At 52.4% G+C, this 24,046-nt stretch overlaps 1 protein-coding gene across 1 annotated transcript; it reads left to right on the top strand.

The window, feature by feature from the left end:
- The first annotated feature begins 594 nt into the window (after positions 1-594).
- Positions 595-23,442, top strand: GBX1 (gastrulation brain homeobox 1). Its single transcript, XM_027969022.2, has 2 exons — positions 595-1,132; positions 20,665-23,442. The coding sequence occupies exons 1-2, from the start codon at positions 595-597 to the stop codon at positions 21,213-21,215; spliced, it is 1,089 nt and encodes a 362-aa protein (XP_027824823.2). The 3' UTR covers positions 21,216-23,442.
- Positions 23,443-24,046: the final 604 nt, after the last annotated feature.

The following is a 24,046-nucleotide window of genomic DNA, read 5'->3' as shown; positions in this document are numbered from 1 at the left end:
GGGTGCTCCGATCGCGCGCCCGCCGCCCCGCGCCCGGTCCACGCGGGGGCCCGCCTCCGGATCCGCGCCAGGAGCCGAATGGGCAGAGCCGTGGGGGGGCGGTGGGCGGGCGGGCCGGAGGGAGGGGCACCGGTCCCGCCGCAGCCGCTGCCTCCTCGGCGGCCGCAAACTTTCACAAAGCGGCATGTCCGGCCTCATCAATCTCCATTAATAATAGTTGGTTGGGCTGCGGGGGGCGGGCGGGGGTCCCGGGCCGGCCGGCCGGCCGGGCCGCTGGGAACGGGCTCTGCGGAGGGAGCGGGAGCCCGGGCGCGGCGACTGCGGGCGGAGGGAGGAAGTGAAGCGTAATTTGAGGAAGATGGATGAGTCCGGAGGGCGACACCCCCAGCCCGCCCGCTTGCCCGCCCCCTCCCTCCTTATGAGCAAGAGGAGCGCGGCGCCGGAGCCACACTGCGCCGAGCCCGCGCCCCGCCGCCACCTCGGCCCGGGAGCCAGGCAGCTAGCCCGGCGTGCGCGCGCAGGGCGCCCAAGCCGCGGGGGCGCACGGCGGCGCCCGGAGGGGAGCGCCCCGGGGCGGCCGCGGCTCTGGGCACCATGCAGCGAGCCGGCGGCGGGGGCGCCCCCGGGAGCGGCGGCGGGGGCGGCGGCGGCGGCGGGGGCCCGGGCACCGCCTTCTCCATCGACTCCCTGATCGGGCCGCCGCCGCCGCGCTCCGGCCACTTGCTGTACACCGGCTACCCCATGTTCATGCCCTACCGGCCCCTCGTGCTGCCGCAGGCGCTGGCCCCCGCGCCGCTGCCCGCCGGCCTCCCGCCCCTCGCCCCGCTTGCCTCCTTCGCCGGCCGCCTGACCAACACCTTCTGCGCGGGCCTGGGCCAGGCCGTGCCCTCGATGGTGGCGCTGACCACCGCGCTGCCCAGCTTCGCGGAGCCACCCGACGCCTTCTATGGGCCCCCGGAGCTCGCCGCCGCCGCCGCCGCCGCCACTGCCGCCCGAAACCACCCCGAGCCGGGCGGCCGACGCCCGGAGGGCGGGCTGGACGCCGACGAGCCGCTGCCCGCCCGCGAGAAAGTGGCAGAACCCCCAGCGCCCCCGCCTGCGCACTTCTCCGAGACTTTCCCAAGTCTGCCGGGTAAGTGCCCGGGGCCGACTGGGGCGCCGGGCGGGAGGCTGGTCCCCCTGGAAGTCCGAGGCGGCAGCTTGCTCTCAGAGCCCCGGCACCTGCTCAGAGCCCCCCGGAGTCCTGGAGCCCCAGATGCGCCGCCGTTGTGCGGAGCCACCTCCAGGTCCCAGATCCGCCGCCCGCTCTGCCTCCAGAGAGCCTGCAGCCTCGGCCCGAGACTCGCGCGTGCTCCCGGCCAGACTAGCGGGTTGCCTCCCGGCGGTCTGGTTCTCCGGCCCTGCTCCCGCGGCTGCTTGCAGAATCTCTTGCTCCTCTGCTGGGAATAGAGAAGCTGCACTTGTGGGGTTCCTGGGGACGCCAGCCAGACCCCCGGGTGAGGGGCAGTGGGGCAGCTGTCAGTTCAGTGAGGGCTTCTGCGGGGACGGTGGTATTGACCCCCTGCGGGCCCTGGGAACGCAGGGCCAGAGGGAGCGGTCTTAGAGTGGTGCCGATGGTGGGGGGACCTGTGTGTCTCTTGGGTGTGGAGGTCGCTTCTGAACTGGCGGATTTGCAGCCAGGCCTTGGAGAATCTAGCGGGAGCCTAGCACTGCGGACTGAGGTGGTCTGGGAGGCCGAGAGACGGCTGAAGGCCGGGCTGAGTGGGGTGTGGCCGCAAGGCCTGGGAGTCCAGAATCCAGCTAAGATCCTGGAACCAGTGAGATTCAGCTAAGAGATCGCTCAGGGATCTCCTATCCTCCATGGAGAATCACCTCTCAGGAGAGGTGAAGTGTATTCAAACAACCCTGTTTGGAATCAGTCCAAACAGGCCTCCCTGTTGACCTTTAACCCCTAGAAGCTGGAACAGCTTTCACTCTCCAGAGGCAGATTCGGGTGTGCTGAGACCCACAGCTTTTGCAGCTTGGTGGGTGGGCCCTATTTAAGAAAAACAGGGACTGCTTGCAAGTGTGGCATTCCTGAGGCTTCAAGTTCTTTAACATCGGGATGAACCTGCCTCTGCTTAACCGTTCATCACATCCAGTTTAGCAGGTGGAAGGGACCCAGGAGGCTTGGGGGAGGACTCTAGTGGAGACAAGGAGAGCCAGTAGCCCCCTTTGTCCTTCGCCAGGGGAGAGCTGTTCCCGGGGAAGGGTTCCTGGGCCCTTTCTCAGAGTTGTCCAAAGGGCCAGTACTTCTTCCAGACCCCAAGGGCTGCTCTGGAGTATGTCTGCCTCTTCTTTCCCCTTTAGCCCTGGGCATTCTGGCTCTGGGGTACTCAGCTGCTGGGTTTTTGTACCTGGTTGGACCAGGAAGAACCAGTGACTGAAATCTAGGCAGCATCTCCTGGGAAGGATCCAGAGGAAATGATAGAGCTGCAGCTGGAACGTGGGAGGAGATGTCCACAAGATAAGGGATGGGGGTGGGGAGGAGCCACAGGAGGATGGGAGGAGGGAAGGATCAGTGGGGAGTCCTGAGACAGAAAGAAGAGCCAGGCTGGTGGCGTTGGGGAGTGAAGGGGTTTGGAGGCAGTAGGAGAAGCAGACACCTGAGGAACAGTTGAGCAGAGCCCGAGGGGAGAGGAAGACATCCCAGTGGAAGAGAGCAGGGGTGGAGTATCCCCAGAGCATGGGAGACCAAGCAACTCGTCCTGCTCTTCAGGTTCCGCCCTCCCCACTTCTTGTTTTGCCCCATCTGTGTAGGGGGGCCTCTTTTCTGAAGCAGGTAGAATATCTGCAGGAACACCAGGCGTGGAGGTGAGGCAAAGCAGAAGCAAAGGACAGAAGACAAATGCTGAGGAATAGAACAGAGGCACACAGACAGACTGTGCGCCCAGATCATCCAGAGATGCGAGCAAGGAGAGGGCTGCCTGTTGGAAGAGACGGGCAGGGGTTTCCAGTGCTGGCTCCAGGAAAAGGGGGGCAGCGTTCCTGGGCCAGAAGTGTGTGTGTGTGTGCAATAGTTCTGTCCTGAGAGGACTGGGAAGGAGCTAAATAGACTAGTAGGAGAGAGGGGAACGTTTCAACACTAGGAGCAATTTTTTTTTAAAAGGTTTGTCAATATTGAGAGTTACCAGAAATGAATTTATATACAGAACGAGGAAGAAAAGAGCTTCATCACCTAAAGAGAACGTTGGAAGCAGTAAAGGGGATTGTTCCTCGTTCCTGGAGTAACGACAAGGAATTTCTTTGCTAAGAAGGATGGGAAGGAGACCTCCCAGAGGAAGAATTCTGAGAGGTGCTGGAATGAAGGTCATCCCCCCATTAGGAAGAGAGGCACAGAAAGGGTTCTCAGTGGGGCTTCTGGGCCTGAGCAGGAAGGCAGAGATTTCAGATGGAAGGTTCACAGTTAATGAATGGGAGGGCTTCCTGTGACTGCGGCTTCTTCTCCCTCTTAGTGCAAACTCTCCCGACTCATCTTCACCTCACCACTCACGTCCACCTTCCCAGCCTTGATTTTTTTCTCCCAACAGAGTTGAGAAAAGAAAAAAGCAATTCCAGAAACGTTAGACGTAAAATCAGTTTGAGGAGTGAAGACACATGGCCCATGCTGAAAGTGGTGGGAAAGCGAACACTCCGCTTGGCAAATTGTATCAGAGTATTTAGTACGAAGTAAAAGAGTTCTTAGAGCGAATAATGGAGCTGGAACCTCAATACAGATTTTGGAGAAGGGATGGCATCTTTAAAGTGACAGAGGAGGAATCGCTATTCTACTGTGAATGGGTAACGTGGATCTGAAGTTATTAATTTACATTTGTCTAGTGTCTTACAATTACTATCCATTTTAATGAAATTACAGTGAAGACAGGCCAATTTGGAGGATGGTGAGTGAAGTTCTTTTTGTTGGGAATTAGGACTATTTCTAAAAATTTTGCTGAGAGTTGAGACAGATAGCACCCTACTAGAATTGACGAGGAACAAAGCAGAACTTTATTATGGTTTGATGGCAGGGTAGGAGCTATATTAGCAGGCAGAGAGAAATACCATGTACAGAAATAATGGGGGCAGAAAAGGTTTGAAAATGGTACCCTGAAAGCAATTCTAAGTTTGGAGCATGGGAGCAGTCGATGTGGATAACTGGGAGAGATGTCTTACTAGGAGTGATAACAGAATTTTGAACTAGCAGGGAAGATTTAAAAGTATGAATCAACAGAAGCACCCAGACCAGTGCCATCTAGCAAGTCATTTATGTAATTAAAATAATTTCCTTAGCCACATTCAAATAGTAAAATGAAACAGGTGAAATTAATTTTTATAATTTATTTAACCCAGCATGTCCAAAATATTATTTCAGCATTATTCAATATAAAAAATTTAATGAGATGTTTGATATCCTCTTTTCATGCTGTCTCTGAAATCCAGTGTGTCTTTCACACATTCAGCACACCTCAAGTTCAAACCAGCCACGTTTCACGTGGTCTGTAGCCTCCTGTGGACCGTAGCTGACATATCAAATCTGGAGAATTGTAAGAACGGTCCTGTGAAAGGGGTGAGGGGAAAGGAGCTTTGAAACAGGTGGGTAGTGAAGTTGTCGATGTGTTAGGAATATGGAGGGACGAGAACAGTTGGCCCCAAAAGACATGAAGAAAGAGAGTTCTGCCTTGAGTGGGATGAGCAGAGATGATCTTGCATGTGAAGGTGTGTGAGCTCTGACCGAGGTATCGAGTTATTGAAGCTGACTTGAGAATGTGGCGCTCACACATGTCACAGAGAGGATGGGGGAAGCAGATGCTGCGTGCTAGGGAATGATGAAAAGAGCCGTCCATTCGGAAAAATTCAGGAGGAAACTTTGATTTGGAGGTGTTTCAGAGCAGTGATTCATTCAGGGGGGAAAAGGCTGGATTGCCTGAAAACAAATAGTTAAGGGATGGTGGATACTCTGTACATGATTGTTGGGTCGACAACGCAAATAGAGTGAGAAAGTGTTAGGAAAGATAATGCCGCTGCTGAGCGTGGCGAGGGAAAGACCACTTGTGGTTGAGATGGTATGGAAGAGAAAACGTGGGGGGACTAACCTGGGAGGGAGATGGCAGGGTAGTGAGCATTCTCTTCTAAAACTAAGCAGAAAAAATGATTTGCTAATTTTTGAATAGAGACTGGCAATAATAATGGAAACCGTTCAAGGAGGCTAGCGTGATATCCGAGTGCTGACTGGGGTCAGCCATGCACCTGGCCGTAGCCAGGGAGCGCTAAAGACGACCCATTAGTTAATTTCTGAACAGGTATCCATTATGACTGTTGGAATATATTTACTCACAAGAGGAGAAAACTGGGAAGAATGATGTGACGTGGAATCAGAGACTTCTGTTAGAAACAGGAGGTAGATTTTTCTTGGGAGTGATGCAGAGCATGTTTTCCTAGAAATTTTGAGAACGAGCGTACTGGGAAAGGGACTGCTCCACTGACGCTTACAGAAAGGCACATGTTGCATTAACTCTATGTGAGTGAAAATGGACATTTATTTAGGAGTGACGCAGGGGGTTGAGGTCTCAACTTTGTCAGTCATTAGCTCTACAGCTTCTGCAAGCCACTGAGTTCAATTCAGGAAACATTTGTAGTGCGTCTGTTATGACCTTAGTTTTCAGACACTCTGCATGTGTGGGTGCTAAGTCGCTTCAGTCGTGTCCCACTCTTTGCGACCCCATGGGCTGTAGCCCACCAGGCTTCTCTGTCCACGGGATTCTCCAGGCAAGAATACTGGAGTGGGTTGCCATTTCCTCCTCCAGGGGATCTTCCCAACCCAGGGATGGAACCTGGGTCTCCTACATTGCAGGCAGACTCTTTACTATCTGAGCCACCAGGGAAGCCACTTAAGACCCTAAAGGCGATTCAAAATCTTATCACTTCTCTACGCTTCAGTTTCCTCACCTATAATGTAAAGTTTTAGTTCAGATGATTTTTAACATCCCTTTCAGCTTTATAGAACTAAAAGCTTGGTTTTTCTAGCCTCAGAATTTAAAGTCAGACTGTTAACATGGACTCCATGGACCCCCCCTTGTGAGGAAATCTGTTAATTATGGATGTGGAAAAAAATTTTTACATCTACATTTCTACTAACTTCTCACTGAAATTTGGCATGTCCTGTGATTATGAAGGTAGGCCAGAAATCATCGCAGGGTCCGCAGTACCTGAGAGTTTTGTTGTCAATAGAGATCACAGATGTTTTCATACAAACCTAACAATTTTTGGAGACATCTTGTTGTTTAATGAATTGATAAAGAAATGTAAATGATTATATCTCAAATACATTTAAAATATTTGATAACTGTATTTTATATAATTGCTCCCTAATGTAATCCTATGTGTTTTAAGTTATGTACCTGAGAGCTCTGTTCTGCAAAGGGGTTCACAGGCTTTTTCAGGCTGCCACCTTTGGTTGACCCTGGGTGAGACAGAGAATGTTACTGGGAGGATTGGAATGGATATTGAGATACCTTGTGCCTCAGCGAAGGCAGCACTTGGGAGGGTTGGAAGACAGAGGGGTCTCTGCTGTTAACTAGGGAACTGGAGATTCTAAAAGTGAAAGTCACTCAGTCATGTCTGACTCTTTGTGACCCCATGGACTAGACAGTCCATGGAATTCTCCAAGCCAGAATACTGGAGTGGGTAGCCTTTGCCTTCCCCAGGGGATCTTCCCAACCCAGGGATTGAACCCAGGTCTCCCACATTGTGGGCAGATCCTTTACCAGCTGCGCCACCAGGGAAGCCCAAGAATGCTGGAGTGGGTAGCCTATCCCTTCTTCAGCAGATCTTCCTGACCCAGGGATCGATCCAGGGTCTCCCGTATTGCAGGCAGATTCTTTACTAACTGAGCTATCAGGGAAGCCTAGGTTCTAGAAGATTGGGGCATAATTCTTATACTCAGGGCAATGGGCTTGAATAGTCTGTACTGGGACTAGGAGGGGAGAGGCAGTAATTGGGATGAGGAGGGGCTAATGTTTTAACTAGAAAGGAGGGACGTAATGTTCTGAGCAAAGTATCGGCACTGAGGGCAGTGTTTGAGTGAGAAGCTACAGGCAAGGATGTTTTGCCTTGGAAATAACAGAGAAAGAAGGATCTTTGCGGTGAAACGGATCGGGAGTTAGGAAGCAGCAATGATACAAGTAGTGTTGTAGATATAAAAAAAAGAGAGGCGCTTAAAGAGGAACAGTGAGAAGAAAAGAACTCCCTGGGGGAGTTTTTCCCAGAGGGAATGGGGTCGCGGGGTACCCTGCCTCCGAACCAAGGGGGAGTGGAGAGCGCCCTCTTCAGGTGCTGCGGTGGTGATGCAGGAGGTCTGGATTAGGAGTGGAAGGGGAGAGGTTGGGGTTTTTCACTGACATCAGACTCATTCTTGGAGAAAGTTACAGCTTAGAGTCATGTGGAAGAAGTTTTGAAGTGCTCATTGGGAGAGTGAGAGGGAAAAGAGAAGCTTGAGTTGGTGTGGCAGAAGAGTGACCTTCACGGGTGAATTCAGTTGTGGTCGGAAAAGACAGCACAGCAAGGCAGGTCGTCAGGAGGCAGTGGCTTCCCTCCCTTCCCATGACAGAAGGGAAAGGAATACTCTTCCAGAGATGAGAGGAGGTGTCTTATTAGAAGCAAAAAGGCAGGGTGGTGCCAAGATTAACAGAGACCAGGGTTGTGCAGAGAAATCACTTCGTGAAAAGGAGGATGGGGGAAACTGGAAATACCTTCTGAGCTGGGGACAGTGGGAGATGGATTCCTTAACTGAGAATTATGATAGCTTTTGTTCAGTCGCTCAGTCGTGTCCGACTCATTGCGACCCCATGGACTGCAGCCCACCAGGCCTCCCTGTCCTTCACTATCTCCCGGAATTTGCTCAAACTCCTGTCCGTTGAGTTGGTGATGCCATCTCACCTTCTCATCCTCTGTCGTCCCCTTCTCCTCCTGCCTTCAACCTTTCCCAGCATCAGGGTCTTTTCCAATGAGTCAGTGCTTCACATCAGGTGGCCAAAGTATTGGAGCTTCAGGTATTAAAGTAGAAGTCTTGGATAAGCTGGAACTCCGTACTGGGAGCAATGGGAAGAGAAGCAATGCAGGTGTTCCAGGAGGGAGGGAGACGAGATTACCCCGAGACTGAAGCTGAGAAGCAGTTTGTGTTGGCATTCGTGCATGCTCAGTCAGGAAGTCATGCCCAGTGCTTTGTGACTCCATGGACTCTAGCCCGCCAGGTTCCCCTGTCCAGGGGATTTCCCGGGCAAGAATACTAGAGTGGGTTGCCATGCTCTCCCCCAGGGGATCTTCCTGACCCAGGGACTGAACCAGCTTCTCCCTCTGCTCCTGCATTGGATGGTGGATTCTTTACCACTGAGCCACCTGGAAAGCCCTGGGTTGTGCTGGAATGGATGACAACTATCCTATAAATTATGCACCGGTCCCCGGGGGTGTGTAACAGAGTGGTCTTGGCCCAACCACGCCTCTGTGTGTCCCAGCTTCCCCATCAGTAAAATGAGAGGTTTGAATTAGGTGACCTCTAAGTAAATGGCAACCCACTCCAGTGTTCTTGCCTGGAGAATCCCAGAGATGGGGGAGCCTGGTGGGCTGCCGTCCGTGGGGTGGCACAGAGTTGGACACGACTGAAGCGACTTAGCAGCAACAACAGCAAGGTCACTGCAGCTTGACAGTTCTGTTATCTGTAGGGATACCTTTATTAGTGAATTGTCCCTTTAAAATAGAAAAAAGAAGCCACCACACACATAAAAAAAGCAAGGGGTCGGTGGGAGGGGCAGATTCTACATCTCAGTGCTGAGTTGTCCTGGTCCTAAGAGGAGGCAGCACCCGGATACCCACATCTCAGGATGGAATCAGGGCTGGGCTCTAGGGTGGAAAGGGCTCCATCATCTGAGACCAGGGGTGTGTTGCCTGAGTGGAGCCATGGACAGCTGTCGTCCGGAATGAGAGAATCCTTGATAAAAGGTGGGGTAGATCTTATCTGGGCCAGAAACGTTAGAGATCAGTTGTGACTGACCGGATGTTGTGAGGAAGGAAAGAGTGCCCAACGGCGAGTGAGAGACAGAGCAGCTGTGCTGTGCGATCAGCCCCTGGTCGCCTGTGCTATTTCTCCATCAGGGTTTCTAAAAGGTAGTTTTTACTTGTCTATTTTTTGGCCACGCTGGGCCCTCGCTGCCACGAGGCTTTCTCTGATTGCCGTGCACCGGCTTCTCACTGTGGCGAGGCCTCTCCTTGGGAAGCGTGGGCTCCAGAGCGCTCAGGCTTCGGTAGTTGTGACTCTGGGGCTCTGGAGCACAGGCTCCGTAGTTTTGGCCCACGGGCCTAGGTGCCCCGTGGCATGTGGGTTCTTAGTTCCCAGACCAGCGATTGGGCCTGTGTCCCCCACACTGACAGGCAGATTCATAACCGCTGGACCGTCGGGGATGTCCTTGGAACAGGGTTTCTGACAGGGTGACAGTGGATCTCAGTCTCTGTTTCATTCATTGAAAACAGAGAGACCGTGCTGCCTGGAGGAACAGATGCGGGTTTTGGATACTGATCTCAATCGCTTCTTGGCCTTTTGGCTAAGGTCAAGTGGATACCGATTTCAGCACCAGCTCTTTCGTGACCTGCGGCAGAAGACTAACCTCTGCAGTCTCTGTTGTCTCACCAGTAAAATAAAGGGCAGCAATCCTTACCTCTTGGATCTGAAGATTAAGTCAGAAGCAGTTTGTCCAGCTTCCTAAAGTAATAGGTGGGCAAGAAATTATCGGTATTGTCCACATGCTAGAAATGGACAGGGAGCTCTCCTGGAGATTAAGTTGGGAAAGGCATCTTTACTAGAAATGGTGATGGGTGGCACTCTCTGAACTGAAAAGGACATGTTTCTGGGAGTGATGGTAAAATAGCCTTGTATTCTGAGGACTTAGTTTATATGGGGCATGCCTGGAGAGAACACTGCCTGCATCTAACACAGGTCGATTTCAGATTTTGTCTTTGGCTGTTTCTCCCTCTTTTCCATTTTCCTGTCTTACATGTTGGTGAGAAACTCTCTGTAGACACCTCATGGACACGGCTGCCCAAAGCCTTTCTGCTGCGTCCCAGGGAGACTGTTCTTCCTTTTTTCCCCATTAAAACAAATGTAAAACCAAAAGCAGCAAACGGATAAACAAAAAACTTTTTTCTTCATCACAATCCCTATTCCTTCATATGTCTGATCTCAGTTTAGTGTTAGGAGCATGGCTATTGGATTAAAATAATTCATGCTGGATGGATTAAGGAGGGTTTTTAAAAGTCCAAATAACTTTCAAACTTGTGAAATTTTAGGTGGCACTGTTATGAGTAGTTTGAGGGATGACCTGGGTATCTTTTGGGGGAAATTATTTTGGATGGGAGAGGTGTGGGAGAGACGCAGGGGACTTCCTTTTCCTGGAGTCATGTGATTCCTGCTACTTCTAGTTACAGTGGTGTCTGCAATCAGAACTTTTGGGGTTGCTTGTGACAACTGTTGGTCGGTTATGTCCAGTTGTTTGCGACCCCACAGACTGCAGCATGCCAGACTTCCCTGTCCTTCACTGTCTCCTACAGCTTGCTCAAACTCACGTCCATTGAGTCAGTGATGCCATCCAACCATCTCATCCTCTGTAGCCCCCTTCTCCTCCTCCCCTCATTCTTTCCCAGCATCAGGGTCTTTTCCAATGAGTCAGCCCTTCGCATCAGGTGGCCAAAGTAGTGGAGCTTCAGCTTCAGCATCAGTCCTCCCAATGAATACTCAGGGCATTTCCCTAATTAAACTAAAATGGACATTTATTGATTCACGTGGATCCAAAAATGCAAGCCATGTTGTTGGGTCTTCCTGTCTTGCTCTTGGTCTGGCTCCTCTCTCTGCCTCCACCTCCTTTTCTCCTGGTGAGCGGGAAGGGAGGGCACAAGCTTAAGCCGCCCTCAATTCTTATCATCCCAGGCGGGGACCCCAGGGGAGCACAGCACGTGTGAAGTCCTAAGGCCGACTCACTAGCTTGAGTCAAGGCCCCAGGAGATGGAAATGTGTGGATCGGCCAGCTCCAGGTCACTGTCCTTGTGACTGTGAAGGTGGGGAAATGTGACTGACATCCCCAGTCCCCTGGGCAGTTGATGGAGAACAGCGGCCAAAGAAGGAGGTGCCATGAGTGAACAGGAGGGGCAAGCAGAAAGGAAGGAAAGAGTGTTCCTTGAACTTCCTTTCGGCATCAAGGAGGAAAGCCACAGTGAAAGTCTGGCATGCCACAGCTGAGACCCAAGGCAACCAAATGAATAAATAAATATTTGGGGAGACTGTTTCCATCAGTGGGCAGTATTGTTCTTTAGGTGAGAAAATACACTTTTAAATAAAAGAAATAGTGACTGGTAAGGTGACGTCATACAAACCAGTAATAATGGAAAAAGCAAACAGGAGAAAGATCAGGTGGGAATTTTGTCTTGGGAATGAGGGGGAAATGGCCTGTTACAGGACAAAGGTAAGATTCGGGGATTGAGGCCTCTTCTGCGGCGATTTAAGGACCATCTCCAAGAATGTTAAGGGAAGATGTTGAGGATGAGGTGATAAGTGGTCCTGATAAGGACCGGGTCTAAACCTAAACTGGCTTTGATAGGAAGGCGGTTGATCTGATGAAGCATCTGGGGAGGACTTCTCCTCCAAGTGGAGGGAGGAAGACTGTTTACTGGGAAGAGTAGGAAGAGCTGATTGGAGACCTAGGAGAGCAGGGTTCTGGACCAGCTCTGTCCCCAGCGATGTGACTGGGAAGTCATCTAATCTTTTTGAAATTCAGTTTTGTTCTCCACCTGAAAGTAAGATGCCTAACTTCCCATTACTACCACTGGTAGGTCAGCCCTGCTGCAGTGAGTTGCCTGAAGATGACAATCCTAAGTGTGAAATCGCTTGGGAAGGTTAAAGGTCATGCAAGGGTGCTCTTGGCAATGACCACATTCAGTTCAGTTCCGTCGCTCAGTCGTGTTCACATCTTTGTGACCCCACGGACTGCAGCATGCCAGGCTTCCCCGTCCATCACCAACTCCTGGAGCTTACTCAAACTCATGCCCATCGGGTCAGTGATGCCATCCAGCCACCTCATCCTCTGTCGTCCCCTTCTCCTCTTGCCTGCAGTCTTTCCCAGCGTCAGGGTCTTTTCCAGTGAGTGGCATCAGCATGCCCTGAAAGGAGCTCCAAGCTTGGGGTGGGCAGGTTGGTGGTGGGGAAGTCTCTGTGACCTGGTCAAGAAGGTGGGAGGGGCTCTGGACTGCAGTGACACAGAGGAAGTTCTCATGTGGATTTGGAGTAAGGAATGCTGAAGACTCACGGGGAGAGCAGAGAAAGGAAGTGAATCTTCCTTATTTTACGTAAAAGTATGGCAAGGAGTAGCAGCATAGCAGGGCATGAAATTAGTGAGGATGAATGAAAGATACATTGAAAGCAAGCCAGTTGCCATGAAGGGTGGGAGAAAGTACCGTCTCCAAAAAGAGAAATAGTTACAAACTGGGTGTGATGGTAAAATGAAGGTGGTGCACACATGCCTCTTTTTGGGGGGATGACCTGGATTTTCCCCACCTTTTGACCCCACCCTTCTGTATTCAGGAAGCTGGAGAGTTGTCCAGAGAGGGGTTTGGGGCACGTGAGGGTTGTTGTTTAGTCGATAAGTCATGTCTAACTCTGTGTGACTCCAGGGACTGTAGCCTGCCAGGCTCTTCTGTTCCAGGGGATCTTCCCGAGTCAGGGATCAAACCTGCATTAGCAGGCGGATTCTTTACCACTGAGCCACCAGGGAGACCTGCCTGTGAAGGTCGTTGTTCTTTAAATGGAGGGAAGAGAAGCCAGAACTGAGTGTAGTGGGGGAGAGGCTTCTCAGCAAATACTAATGACTTGGTTATATGTCAGCTGGACCGGAACAGGCCAGGTGAGGGCTGGACAGTGCAGAAGCTCTGTGAGTTCCTGTGGCTGGGGGTCTAAGGTGGTTCTGCATCCTGGGGGCTCTTCTGCCGCATGACCCAGGCCCGTCATCCTCGCTGACCTTGGCGACCGTGGACTCCTCTCTAGGTGGTACGTACCTGGGGCAATTTGTTCTTCCTACTGGAGAACACCTACCACGGAGTCTCTGGCCCCAAATTAGGGCTTCTCGTCCTCTCCCAAGGAAGACTCGTTGCAAGGGCGCCCCTGAAGCCTGAGTGCTGCTCTCTGCAGAGGGACAATGCCCCTGGAGCGGATCCTACAGGTAATCACAGTTCAAACCGTGTAATTTCTGCTTTTCAGGACAATAGCATCTACCAGGAGGACGTGATGTTTCCTAATAACAAGCTGCCCCACTGCCATTTCCCCTGGATAGATGAACAAAGGCTTTTCACAGACGCTAGACCTGCCCATAGGGAACAAGCTGAAAACAGTGTACTCTTTTAAAACATCTTTATTTTATAGCGGGTATAGTTGATTTACAATGTTGTGTTAGTCTCAGGTGAACAGCAAAGTGATTCAGTTACCCATTCAGTTCAGTTGCTCAGTCGTGTCACTCTTTGTGACTCCGTGGGCTGCAGCACACCACGCTTCCCTGTCTTTCACTATCTCCCACAGCTTGCTCAAACTCATATCCATTGAGTCAGTGACTCCATCCAACCATCTCATCCTCTGTCGTCCCCTTCTCCTCCTGCCTTCAATCTTTCCCAGCATCAGGGTCTTTTCCAAGGAGTCAGCTCTTTGCATCAGGTGGCCATAGTATTGGAGCTTCAGCATCATTCCGTCCAACGACTATTCAGGACTGATCTCCTTTAGGATTGATTGGTTTGATCTCCTTGCAGTCCAAGGGACTCTCAAGAGTCTTCTTCAACACCACAGTTTAAAAGCATCAATTCTTCGGCACTCAGCTTTCTTTATAGTCCAACTCTCACATCCATACGTGACTACTGGAAAAACCACAGCTTTGACTAGATGGACCTTTGTTGGCAAAGTAATGTCTCTGCTTTTTAATATGCTGCATAGATTGGTCATAGCTTTTCTTCTAAGGAGCAAGCATCTTTTAATTTCATGGCTTCAGTCACCATCTGCAGTGATTTTGGAGCCCAAGAAAATAAAGACTCTCACTGTTTCCATTGTTTCCCCATCTATTTGCCATGAAGTGATGCCATGATCTTCGTTTTCTGAATGTTGAGTTTTAAGCCAACTTTTCACTCTCCTCTTTCACTTTCATCAAGAGGCTCTTTAGTTCTTTGCTTTCTGCCATAAGGGTGGTGTCATCTGCATATCTGAGGTTATTGATATTTCTCCTGGCAATCTTGATTCTAGCTTGTGCTTCATCCAGCCTGGCATTTCACATGATGTACTCTGCATGTAAGTTAAATAAGCAGGGTGACAGTATACAGCCTTGATGTACTCCTTTCCTAAACTAGAACCAGTCTGTTTTTCCATGTCCAGTTCCATGTCCAAATTTAGTTATACATATACATAAATCTTCTTCCCTGCTAGCTCAGCTGGTAAAGAATCTGCCTGACCTGGGTTCGATCCCTGGGTTGGTGCTACCAACTCCAGTATTTTGGCCTAGAGAATTCCATGGACTGTACAGTCCATGGGGTTGCAAAGAGTCGGACAAGACTGAGCGATTTTCACTTCAGTTTACATACATAAATCTATTCTTTTAAAGATTCTTTTCTCATATAGGTAATTAGAGTATTTTTTTTTTAAAATTTTAATTTTTACTTTATTTTACTTTACAATACTGTATTGGTTTTGCCATACATTGACATGAATCCGCCACGGGTGTACATGAGTTCCCAATCATGAACCCCCCTCCCACCTCCCACCCCATATCATCTCTCTGGATCATCCCCTTGCACCAGCCCCAAGCATCCTGTATCCTGTATCGAACATAGACTGACGATTCGTTTCTTACATGATAGTATACATGTTTCAATGCCATTCTCCCAGTAATTAGAGTATTAAGTAGAGATCCCTGTGCTATGCAGTAGGTCTTTATTGATTATCTATTCTACATATAGATCAACGTTTTCTTATATAACCAGTAATGTCCCTTTTAATCACAAAGGACAGACCTTCTCCCTTTGGCCATGCTACCTAGCACAGCCAGATTGTTCCCAATGAAACCCTTTTCCTTCTGCCCCAGATTTTCTCACCAAGATCATTATTTCCCATGTAAAAATTTTAACAGTGTTTTATTGATCAAATTTTTTGGTTCACATCAGCCAGCTATACAGCATCTGCAGTTAGAAATTTGCTTTCATGGACAGTTTATCCACCAGGTTCAATTATTCTCAATCAAATTTTGCAAATAGAAATTTTATCAGCGAGATGCACTTCTGTCAAGTTTTAGTCAAAACCATTTTCCTACGTGCAGTTTTTGTTTCGAGTATGCTTGCTATTTAGTATGTATTATGAAATTCGATAAGAGTTTGCATTAATTTTTTAGCTAATTCATGAGAAACTAGTAAGGCTGTTTCAGGACTGCTGTGTTGTAAAGGATCGGACTGCTCTGTTGTTCAGCCAGTCCTTCGGAATACGTTTCCGGTCACTTTGGGTCTTGAGTTCTCAAGTGCTCCCAGCGCTGGTGGAGCAAAGAACAAACGGCTGAGCTCCAAATCCATCAGTGTTTAGAGTGTAGCATCTGTTGGGTTATTTTTGGGGGGGGAAGGCTTTTTACTCTCTCCCCCCGCAACTCCCTGATTTTTTTTTCTATTTTCTCCCTAAACTTTCCAGCCCTTTCAGTTTCTCTGACTGATCATCTGATTCTTCTGTCCCTGGTTGCCTGTCCCGCCTCCCCCAGCCTCACTCGGTGCCCCAGGCCCTTTCCTCTGACAGATAGCAGTATTTTCCCTTCTCTGTGCTTTCTTCTATTTCCCTGCCATCTCCTCCCAAGAGTTGCTTATCAGACCCCTCAATGTCATGATTATAAAGGCTCAGAAAAAAACTCTTCCCCTCCCCCCACCCCCCACCACGCAGAATCCCGCCGGGATCAAGTAACCAAGAGAGGTTGTGAACCTGCGCTTCCTGTATGGCTTTAAAAGCAGCGCTGGAGGTGGCCTGCTCGTGTGGGCTCGACTTTCACGGAATCTGTGTGAAGACAGAGGGATGGATGATGTGATCTCAGGAGGGCCCTGCCAGATCGGGAACCTGGGAACCTCATCTCAGTCATCATCAATTTAGATTTATTGGACACCCCCTGGGTGCTTGGAGCTGTGCTAAATGATTTCATTCTTCAAGCCCTGAATCCTAGTTTCTGCCTTTTTGTAGCAGCTGGTTAAAGTAGTGTAGTACTGGGCTGGGTTTTAACAAGCTTTTCTTTCTGTTGTTTACTGCAAACCATGTTTTAAAAATTAGAAATTAAAAGTTAGAGGATTTAGTAATGATGTTGGGGATTGCCCTTGATTTCCTTTAGCATGAGATCCTGTCGGTTCCCACCGCATATGGATCCCTCTCCAGCGACTCTCAGATCAGAGGGCCTAAGGCTTCCCTTGTGGCGGCTCAGCTGGTAAAGAATCTGCCTGCAGTGTGGGAGACATGGGTTCAATCCCTAGGTTGGGAAGATCCCCTGGAGAATTCCATGGACTGTATAGTCCATGGGGTCGCAAAGAGTCAGACACGACTGAGTGACTTTCACTTTTCACTTTCACTGGAAAGTGGGGAGAATAATATTTATGGAGAGGATGTCTTTTGTCCGGAGCTGGGCTGGAGAAACAGGGTTGTAGGGAATATTTTAGGGGAGGCTTGAGAAAGGAGGGACAGAGAGGGAGAATCAGAAAGTGCTCGGGAGTAGATTCTTTCTTTCAGTCAACAAATATTTATCCAGGACGTCCCTGGTGGTCTGGTGGCTAAGACGCTGTGTTCCCATTGCAGAGGGCCTGGACTTGATCCCTGGTCAAGGAACTAGATCCCTCACGCCACAACTAATACCTGGTGCAGCCAAATAAAAATACATTTAAAAAGGAGGTATTTTCTCAGTGCCTACCCTGTGCAGGTAGCTTTCTAGTTGCTGAGAATATAGCAGTGAAATATATATATATTTTATATATATATATGATATATATATATATATATATATATCTACCTTCCTGGAAAGTGAAAGAAAGTGAAAGTCACTCAGTCGTGTCTGACTCTTTGCAACCCCATGGACTATTCACCAGGCCAGAATACTGGAGTGGGTAGCCTTTCCCTTCTCCAGGGGATCTTCCCAACCCACAGATCAAACCCAGGGCTCCCGCATTGCGGGCAGATTCTTTCCCAGCTGAGCCACCAGGGAAGCCCAAGAATACTGGAGTGGGTAGCCTATCCGTTCTCCAGGGGATCTTCCCGACCCAGGAATTGAACCGGGGTCTCCTGCGTTGCAGGCGGATTCTTTACCAGCTGAGCCACTAGGGAAGCCCACCTTCATGGAACTTATGTTTTAGTAGGAAGAGACAGCCAAAGAAACAGAGTTCATTTTGCAGTGGCAATGGCCCCTGAGGCCCTGCACCCAGGGAGGGCCCCCACACTCCCAGGGAATGTCAAGGCAACCTCCACACGGCTGTTCTGTCACGTTTGCTCTGCAGGAGAGAGCTCGTGAGCCTAGGTCTGTCTGCACCGTGCTTGGGTCCTGCGGGGAGAACACCCTGGCTGCCCACCTGGATCTCAGGCCTAGGGGCCAAAATGGCAGTTTTCTCCCAGGGAGCCCTAACGCGGGGCGGCCCCGCAACTGCTTGCAAAGGCATCCCATCGCTGTTTGCTTCCTTCTGCCAGAGCTAGCTTGCTCTCTGCTTCAGCATTTGGCAAGCCAGGGGCTGGCCCGCCACTCCTCGCTGGGGGCCCATGGGAGGTGCCAGGTGCCCTCGAGCTAGGGGACCCCGGCATGGCACCCGGCCCCATCAGACGCACTCCCACAGCCTCCTTCCTCATGGGCAGGACTGCGCTAACCTAGGAATGTGTTTGCAAGGCTCGCAGAGCACAGGCTGACATGAGGCCTTGACTTGGGAATTGAGGCCCTGGGAGCAGGCCCAGAGGTCTGGCGTCTGAAGAGCCACACACTTGCTGCGCTATAGAGGCCTGAAAACCCAATAAAAATAAATGAATAAAGTTGGTTACGTATACCATAGCAACAAGTAAAGCAGAGAAAGGAGATGGGAAGCGTAGGGAGTTTTGATTTTAAAAAGGAAGATTGGGTCTCGTTGATAAAGACCTGAAGGAGGTAGGGAATGAGCCAGTGCCAGAATCTAGTATTCCAAACAGAATAACCCAGGGGAAGAGCAGGGGAAGGGGTGGGAGGGGCAGAGCAGGAGAAAACGCTGATGAACTAGCAAGAGAGGAGGGTGACTCGGGCTAGTTGGACCCAGAGGAGGTGATGAGAAGTCAGTTGGGCAGCGGCTCTACTGAGATTTGCTGGTGGGCTGGTCACAGATGGTGGGAGTGGAGGTCTGGTCTGAATAATGGGGGTGGGGTGGGGGGAGTTACCACTACCTGAGATGTGAAGGGAGGGGGGCTGAGACTGGAAGAAGCTGACTCTGGAGAAGGTTCAGGAGTCTAGTTTGGGACACCATTACACCTGCGTTCTGGGGAGGTGGGGATGGCCTCGGAAAGGGCCCTTAATGACATGAAAGGGGGACTCAGGGATGTGAATCTTGCAGAAATTAAACCGATTTTGGATCAGGATGAGGTCAGGGAGAAAGCCCAGGGTGCTGGGAGGTGAGCCCCGAGAGGCAGGTCACCGGTGGGTGCAGGTGGGTGAAGTTGGATGGGCTGCCAGAGAACCCAGCCCACCTTTGAGGGAAGCAGTAAGGCCTGGGTGAGGCTGTCAGGGGGTGTGCCACGTGGGCTTTGAGATGGTGGATGATGCAGGAAGCCCTCCAGGAAGAGACAGGGCTGGGGAATGACACCACCGGAGGAGGGGTGGAAACGTGCGTGGACTGGGACGGGGTGGGTGAGCGGGGCGAGGCTGGATCATGGCCTCTAACGAGAATGTAAACGCGGTTCCTGAGCAAAAGAACAGGTGCGGTAGCATCCGTTCAGGACAGCTCTGGGGTGGGGAAGGGAGCTGAAAATGAGCGGGGCTGGGCGGGAGCGCAGCCGGATGGCAGGGGTGAGAGAGGAGGGCCGGCCCCGCCCGCCCGGAGCGTGGAGCTGCTCCAGCCTCACGCATGCGCGTGCGCGCACACTGCCCGTCTAGGAAGCATTTCGCGGGATCACCTTCTCGACCTCGGAGTGTGCGTGCGACACACGTGGTGATGTGCACACATGCGCCCCCGCTTGTACACCGCGAGCTCCACTGGTGAGGGGCCGTTCAGTTGACGGGTTAATCTGTTTTATTCTCGTTCTCCTTTTTGCTGGTCGGTTTTCTTTTTGACTTTTTGTGGTTCCCCTGTTGATTGGTCCTTTGGGCAGTAAACAAGGGATTTTGTAAAACTCAAACGCTAAAAAACACTTGTCATGCCTTATCTGTGGTTCCGATAAAAATGTCGCTATGACTCGACCAACGGTGGAATTAAACTTTAGAATTATGTATGGGTCAAAATGTTTATATGCCTGTGATTACAAATAACCAGCAGCCTACTGAGTCAGAATCTCTCTTTTCCCCTTTTCCTGTCTGTATTCCCTCCCTCGCTGCACTTCTATTTCTTCCTCCGCCTCGCCTCCCTTGTTCCCTCCGGTTCTCAGCTGACATTGAGCTCAGGGTCCCCAGGATTCTGAACTTGGGCAGAAAGCAGCTGTTGGTGCTTTTCACCTCCTTGGCTGGGACAGAGGGAAGGTGGAAAAGAGATGGCATCTTTTTTTTTTTGAGATGACATCTTTTTAAAATGAAGGCTGGAAAGAGTCCTGGGGAGCTGAGTGATTGGAAGAAAAACCTGGCCATCGAGAAAGTGGTGTGTGTGGTGGGAGGGCTCCCTGGTCTGGGCTGGAAGTACAGACACCTCCTGACTCTTGGGTCCTTGGGTAACACTTCCTGGATCCCAGTTTGGGGCAGGAGGGAATCACATGACCCCTAAGTTTCCATCTGGAAACGAGATGCTACGATTCCCAGCTCCATGAAAGAGGGAAGGAAGGGGGGCAGACTAGAGGGGCTTGCGTGGCTCTTCCCACAAGGCCAGGTGAGGAGTCCTGGGAGGAGAACAGAGGCGGCCTCCTCTCTGTCCCACAAAAGTGGATCCTCCTGCGTTCTCACTCCTGCCTGTAGCTGCTGAAAGGATCCCGAGCCCGGCTCCAGCTGTTTCATCATGATGAGCAGCTGCACGGTCTGGGCTTGGAGGGGCGGTCCATGAGCGGGGAGCCCTTCACTGGGGTCTAGAGAAAGCTGGGGAGGTAGCAGGTAGGAAAACGAGGTTGAGGGGTGGGGGCTGAGGCATCCGGGTCCTAGGAATGGGGCCCTCTTGATGGTTGCCTCCCCTGTGTTGCCTGAGTGAAGTCTGTGCTGGTTAATACCTTTCTTCTCGTCTCTCTGTCTTCCCAAACCTCTTCCCACTCTGCCCTGCCTGTGTGCCCTCCTGTCTTATCCCCTCCATGTCTGTCTCTCCTCCGGCCGGCATGCTGTCCACACCTGGCCCCGGTTCCATGTGCCGCCTCCAACCTGTCTGCCTTCTCCTTGCCTCCCCCCCAACCCGATCCCATCCCGACCCCACCCCGTTGGCCCCCACTCCCCGCAGCAGAGGGGAAGGTGTACAGCTCCGATGAGGAAAAGCTGGAGGCACCCGCAGGAGACCCAGCAGGCAGTGAGCAGGAGGAAGAGGGCTCGGGCGCGGACAGTGAGGATGACGGCTTCCTGGACAGTTCTGCCGGGGGCCCCGGGGCCCTCCTGGGACCTAAACCGAAGCTGAAGGGCGGCCTGGGGACCGCAGCGGAGGAGGGGGCGCCCTCGGCAGGAGTCCCGGCGCCCGGGGGCAAGAGCCGGAGGCGCCGCACGGCCTTCACCAGCGAGCAGCTCCTGGAGCTGGAGAAGGAGTTCCACTGCAAGAAGTACCTCTCGCTGACCGAGCGCTCCCAGATCGCGCACGCCCTCAAGCTCAGCGAGGTGCAGGTCAAGATCTGGTTTCAGAACCGGCGGGCCAAGTGGAAGCGCATCAAAGCCGGGAACGTGAGCAGCCGCTCTGGGGAGCCTGTGAGAAACCCCAAGATCGTGGTCCCCATACCCGTGCACGTCAACAGGTTTGCCGTGAGGAGCCAGCACCAACAGATGGAGCAGGGGGCCCGGCCCTGAGCGGCTCCCCGGGTGCCTGGGGAGGCACAGGTCTGCGAGGACACTGGGCTGGGCTCTGGGGACCACAGGGGCCCCTGCCGTGGTCCTGCCCTCAGATGGGGCTCCGTCGGCAATTGGCACGGCTCTGGGGGGCCCTCCTGGCAACCTGAGATGTGGACCCTTTCTGGGTCCTGGGCCATGCCAGAGGCCCCAGGCCTGGACTTCAGGGGTTCTCACTGTTGAGGAGCTGCTGGGACTGAAAAGGGGCTCCTCGGGCCTACAGGGTGCCCCTTCCTTCAACTGATGCCCTAGAGTCGCTTCTGAGGGGTGGGAGGCAGCCAGGGTGAGACCTGCCAAGCTGGTCACAGCTCCTTATTTATTTTGTGTAAAGTTTGTATATATGGAGCTCTCTGCCTCGGTCTGTCTGTGTCTTCCAGAGGGACTGGGGAGGTCATGTCTCCTCCAGCCTCAGTTTAACCTCCCAGCCCCAGGGCGGGCACCGCCTCGCCGGTCTACAGCGCAGGACGTGCAAAGAAACAGGTTTCTGCCCCCTTAGGTACCCCTTAGGCACTCACCGTCTCCCCCACGTAACCTACCTCTGCTTCTGTCCTTTCCCACTGCACTCACCGCTCACTGTTCCCACCTCCAGATCTCACACTCCTAACAGGCACTGCTGCCTCCGACTTCAGGGTAGAGGACTCACTCGCTTCTGAATTGAGAGGAAGTGAAGTGCTCGAGCCCAGGTTCTCAGGGGGGGCTGTGTCCAGGCTGTCTGACTAGGTGGAGGCCATGAGTCCTGTGAGGACCCGGGGCAGGCCAGGGGCTCACCCTCGTCACCCGGGAGCCTGACCATCGTAAATCGTCTTCTGTGCAGAGGACTTGGCAGCTCAGGCCACATCTGCTGCTGACATTCCAGACGTGAGGGCCTGGAGCAGAAGACCCACATCCAGTCCTCTGTGCTTACAGTGCTGATGGTGGTCTCCCTTCCCACCCACCCTGCCCCATTTGCAAGCTTGGGACTCCAGATCCTCCTCTGTTTGAGAGGGCCCACTGCAGAGTGCAGGAGGCAGACATGTGTGTCTGGTAGTTCTGGGAGGGGGTGTGCTGTGGGGGAAGCTACAGAGATAGGAGCTAAAGGCTTCGGGGTGGGGATTCTGTGAGCAAATTAAGGAACAGCAAGCAAATTAAGGTGGACAAAGGAGACAGACAGACGTGAGGCTTCAGGGACACCCGCAGGGCACAGGGTAGACCAGGATAGAATGAAACAAGCTGAAGCTGCCAGCCGCTTCCCTGCCTTCGCAAGATGGGTTGCCGTCCTGTACCCAGAGAGACCGGCTGCAGCTGCTGTCACGGGCTGCCTGGGAAGAAACAGGACCTGCCCTCTTCCTGAGCCACTGAGATTAAAAGGCTCTGAGGGAGGCAGGTGAGCAAGGGGAGGGAAGGGCAGCCCTGGCCAGCCTCCTCACTGCCCCAGGGCAGTGTGTGATGGGTCCCGGCTCCAGGCTGGTCAGCTGTCTAGTTGATCGCATGTCCACTGCCTGCCTCTCCCAATGGGACTGCGACAGCCCTTCCCTCCCAGCGGCTCTGGGAGCCAAAGGGAAGGGATCCTGGAGCTGTGGTTGGTCTTGAGCCAGGGCGGCACAGCGCCTGGGCTGGGACACACATCCAGGGTCTCCTCTCTTCTTTGGCTAAATTCTAGGAAGGCTGGAGGCCAAGAAAAATGTAATCCAGGCGAGCCCCACCCTGATCTAGATCGGGGCTGTCTGAAACCTTAGACTCACCCACAGAGGGAACCTACAGGGTGACATTCTTCTTAGGAGAGAAATCAGGCAGAGCGAGATCAAGGATCCCAGGAGCTGCTGTCACCTTGCTCTCAGGAATCCTGTCCGCAGGTCTAATGAGGGCAGGAGCAGAGGCCCTCAGGCTCTGTGCCCCCGCCCTGGGGCTGGGGGCGAGGGGTGGGCAAGAACTGGCAAAGCCAAGGCGCTCATCTGCCTTTTTTTTTCCTGGCTTCGCCTCTGCAGCCTCCTGAACTATACCAGGCAGTTATTCACCCTCTCAAGCGGCTTCTTTTCCTTAGGGAACCTAAGGAGATGATTATTGCTAGCATTTTTCTGAGCCCAGGAACCCAATCTTACACATACCCATAGCTCTGACTCTATTCTGCCCTTATCTTTGCTTAAGGCGCTTATCCGCCTTTCGAAAGGGCCTGTGGATGAAGAAAATAAAATCCGGTATTCTCTCTGAATAGCTTTACTTGGTTAATTTCCCCCTGGCAGGGCCCGCCAGCCACCACACCCACCACGCACAAGGGCCACCAGCAGGGTGGCGACAGGCGCCCTCGAGAGCGGGGACCCTAACCTGGCAAGTTCTTCAAGAGCACGTGCAGAGGTTTCCTCTGGGTCATCTTTACAGCGAGACTAAGGGACAGTGTGAGGGACAAGCAGGGGCCCTGGGTCCTGCCTCTGGCTTGGCGCAGGGGCTGGGGGCAGTCCAGGGGACAGTCCTGCTGTCGGCGGGCGATGTGTCTCCTCCCCTGGCACGAGCCCCCCTCATCCCATCACGTCCTCAGACTCTCCTGGGCGCTGACCCCTGCACGCCTGGCTGTGGGGCTGGTTCCCGGACGACTCTTGCCCTCTCTGTGGGTGACCTCTGGCCAGCACAGGCATGGCGTTAATAAGGCTACTTGACAGCATACGGATGAAAACAAGGAGACCAACAGGAAACCTCTGTGAGGGTGATGGGGAACGGCAGGGAGCTCCCAGTGGGAAGCACAGGGCCAGTCTCCCCTCCCGGGGTGGCTGACAGACTCAACGACACGCCTGGAGAAAGAGGGGCTGAGAGAAGCCCAC

This window comes from Ovis aries, chromosome 4 (genome assembly GCF_016772045.2).
Source record: "Ovis aries strain OAR_USU_Benz2616 breed Rambouillet chromosome 4, ARS-UI_Ramb_v3.0, whole genome shotgun sequence".
Taxonomy (NCBI): Eukaryota; Metazoa; Chordata; class Mammalia; order Artiodactyla; family Bovidae; genus Ovis; species Ovis aries.
The sequence above is the reverse complement of the archived record's forward strand: the minus strand, read 5'-3'. Positions and strand labels throughout refer to the sequence as shown.

Coding starts and splice junctions, on each gene's coding strand:
- GBX1 (XM_027969022.2), top strand. CDS start 595: ATGCAGCGAGCCGGCGGCGGGGGCGCCCCCGGGAGCGGCGGCGGGGGC. Junction 1,133..20,664: donor GACTTTCCCAAGTCTGCCGG/GTAAGTGCCCGG, acceptor CACTCCCCGCAG/CAGAGGGGAAGGTGTACAGC.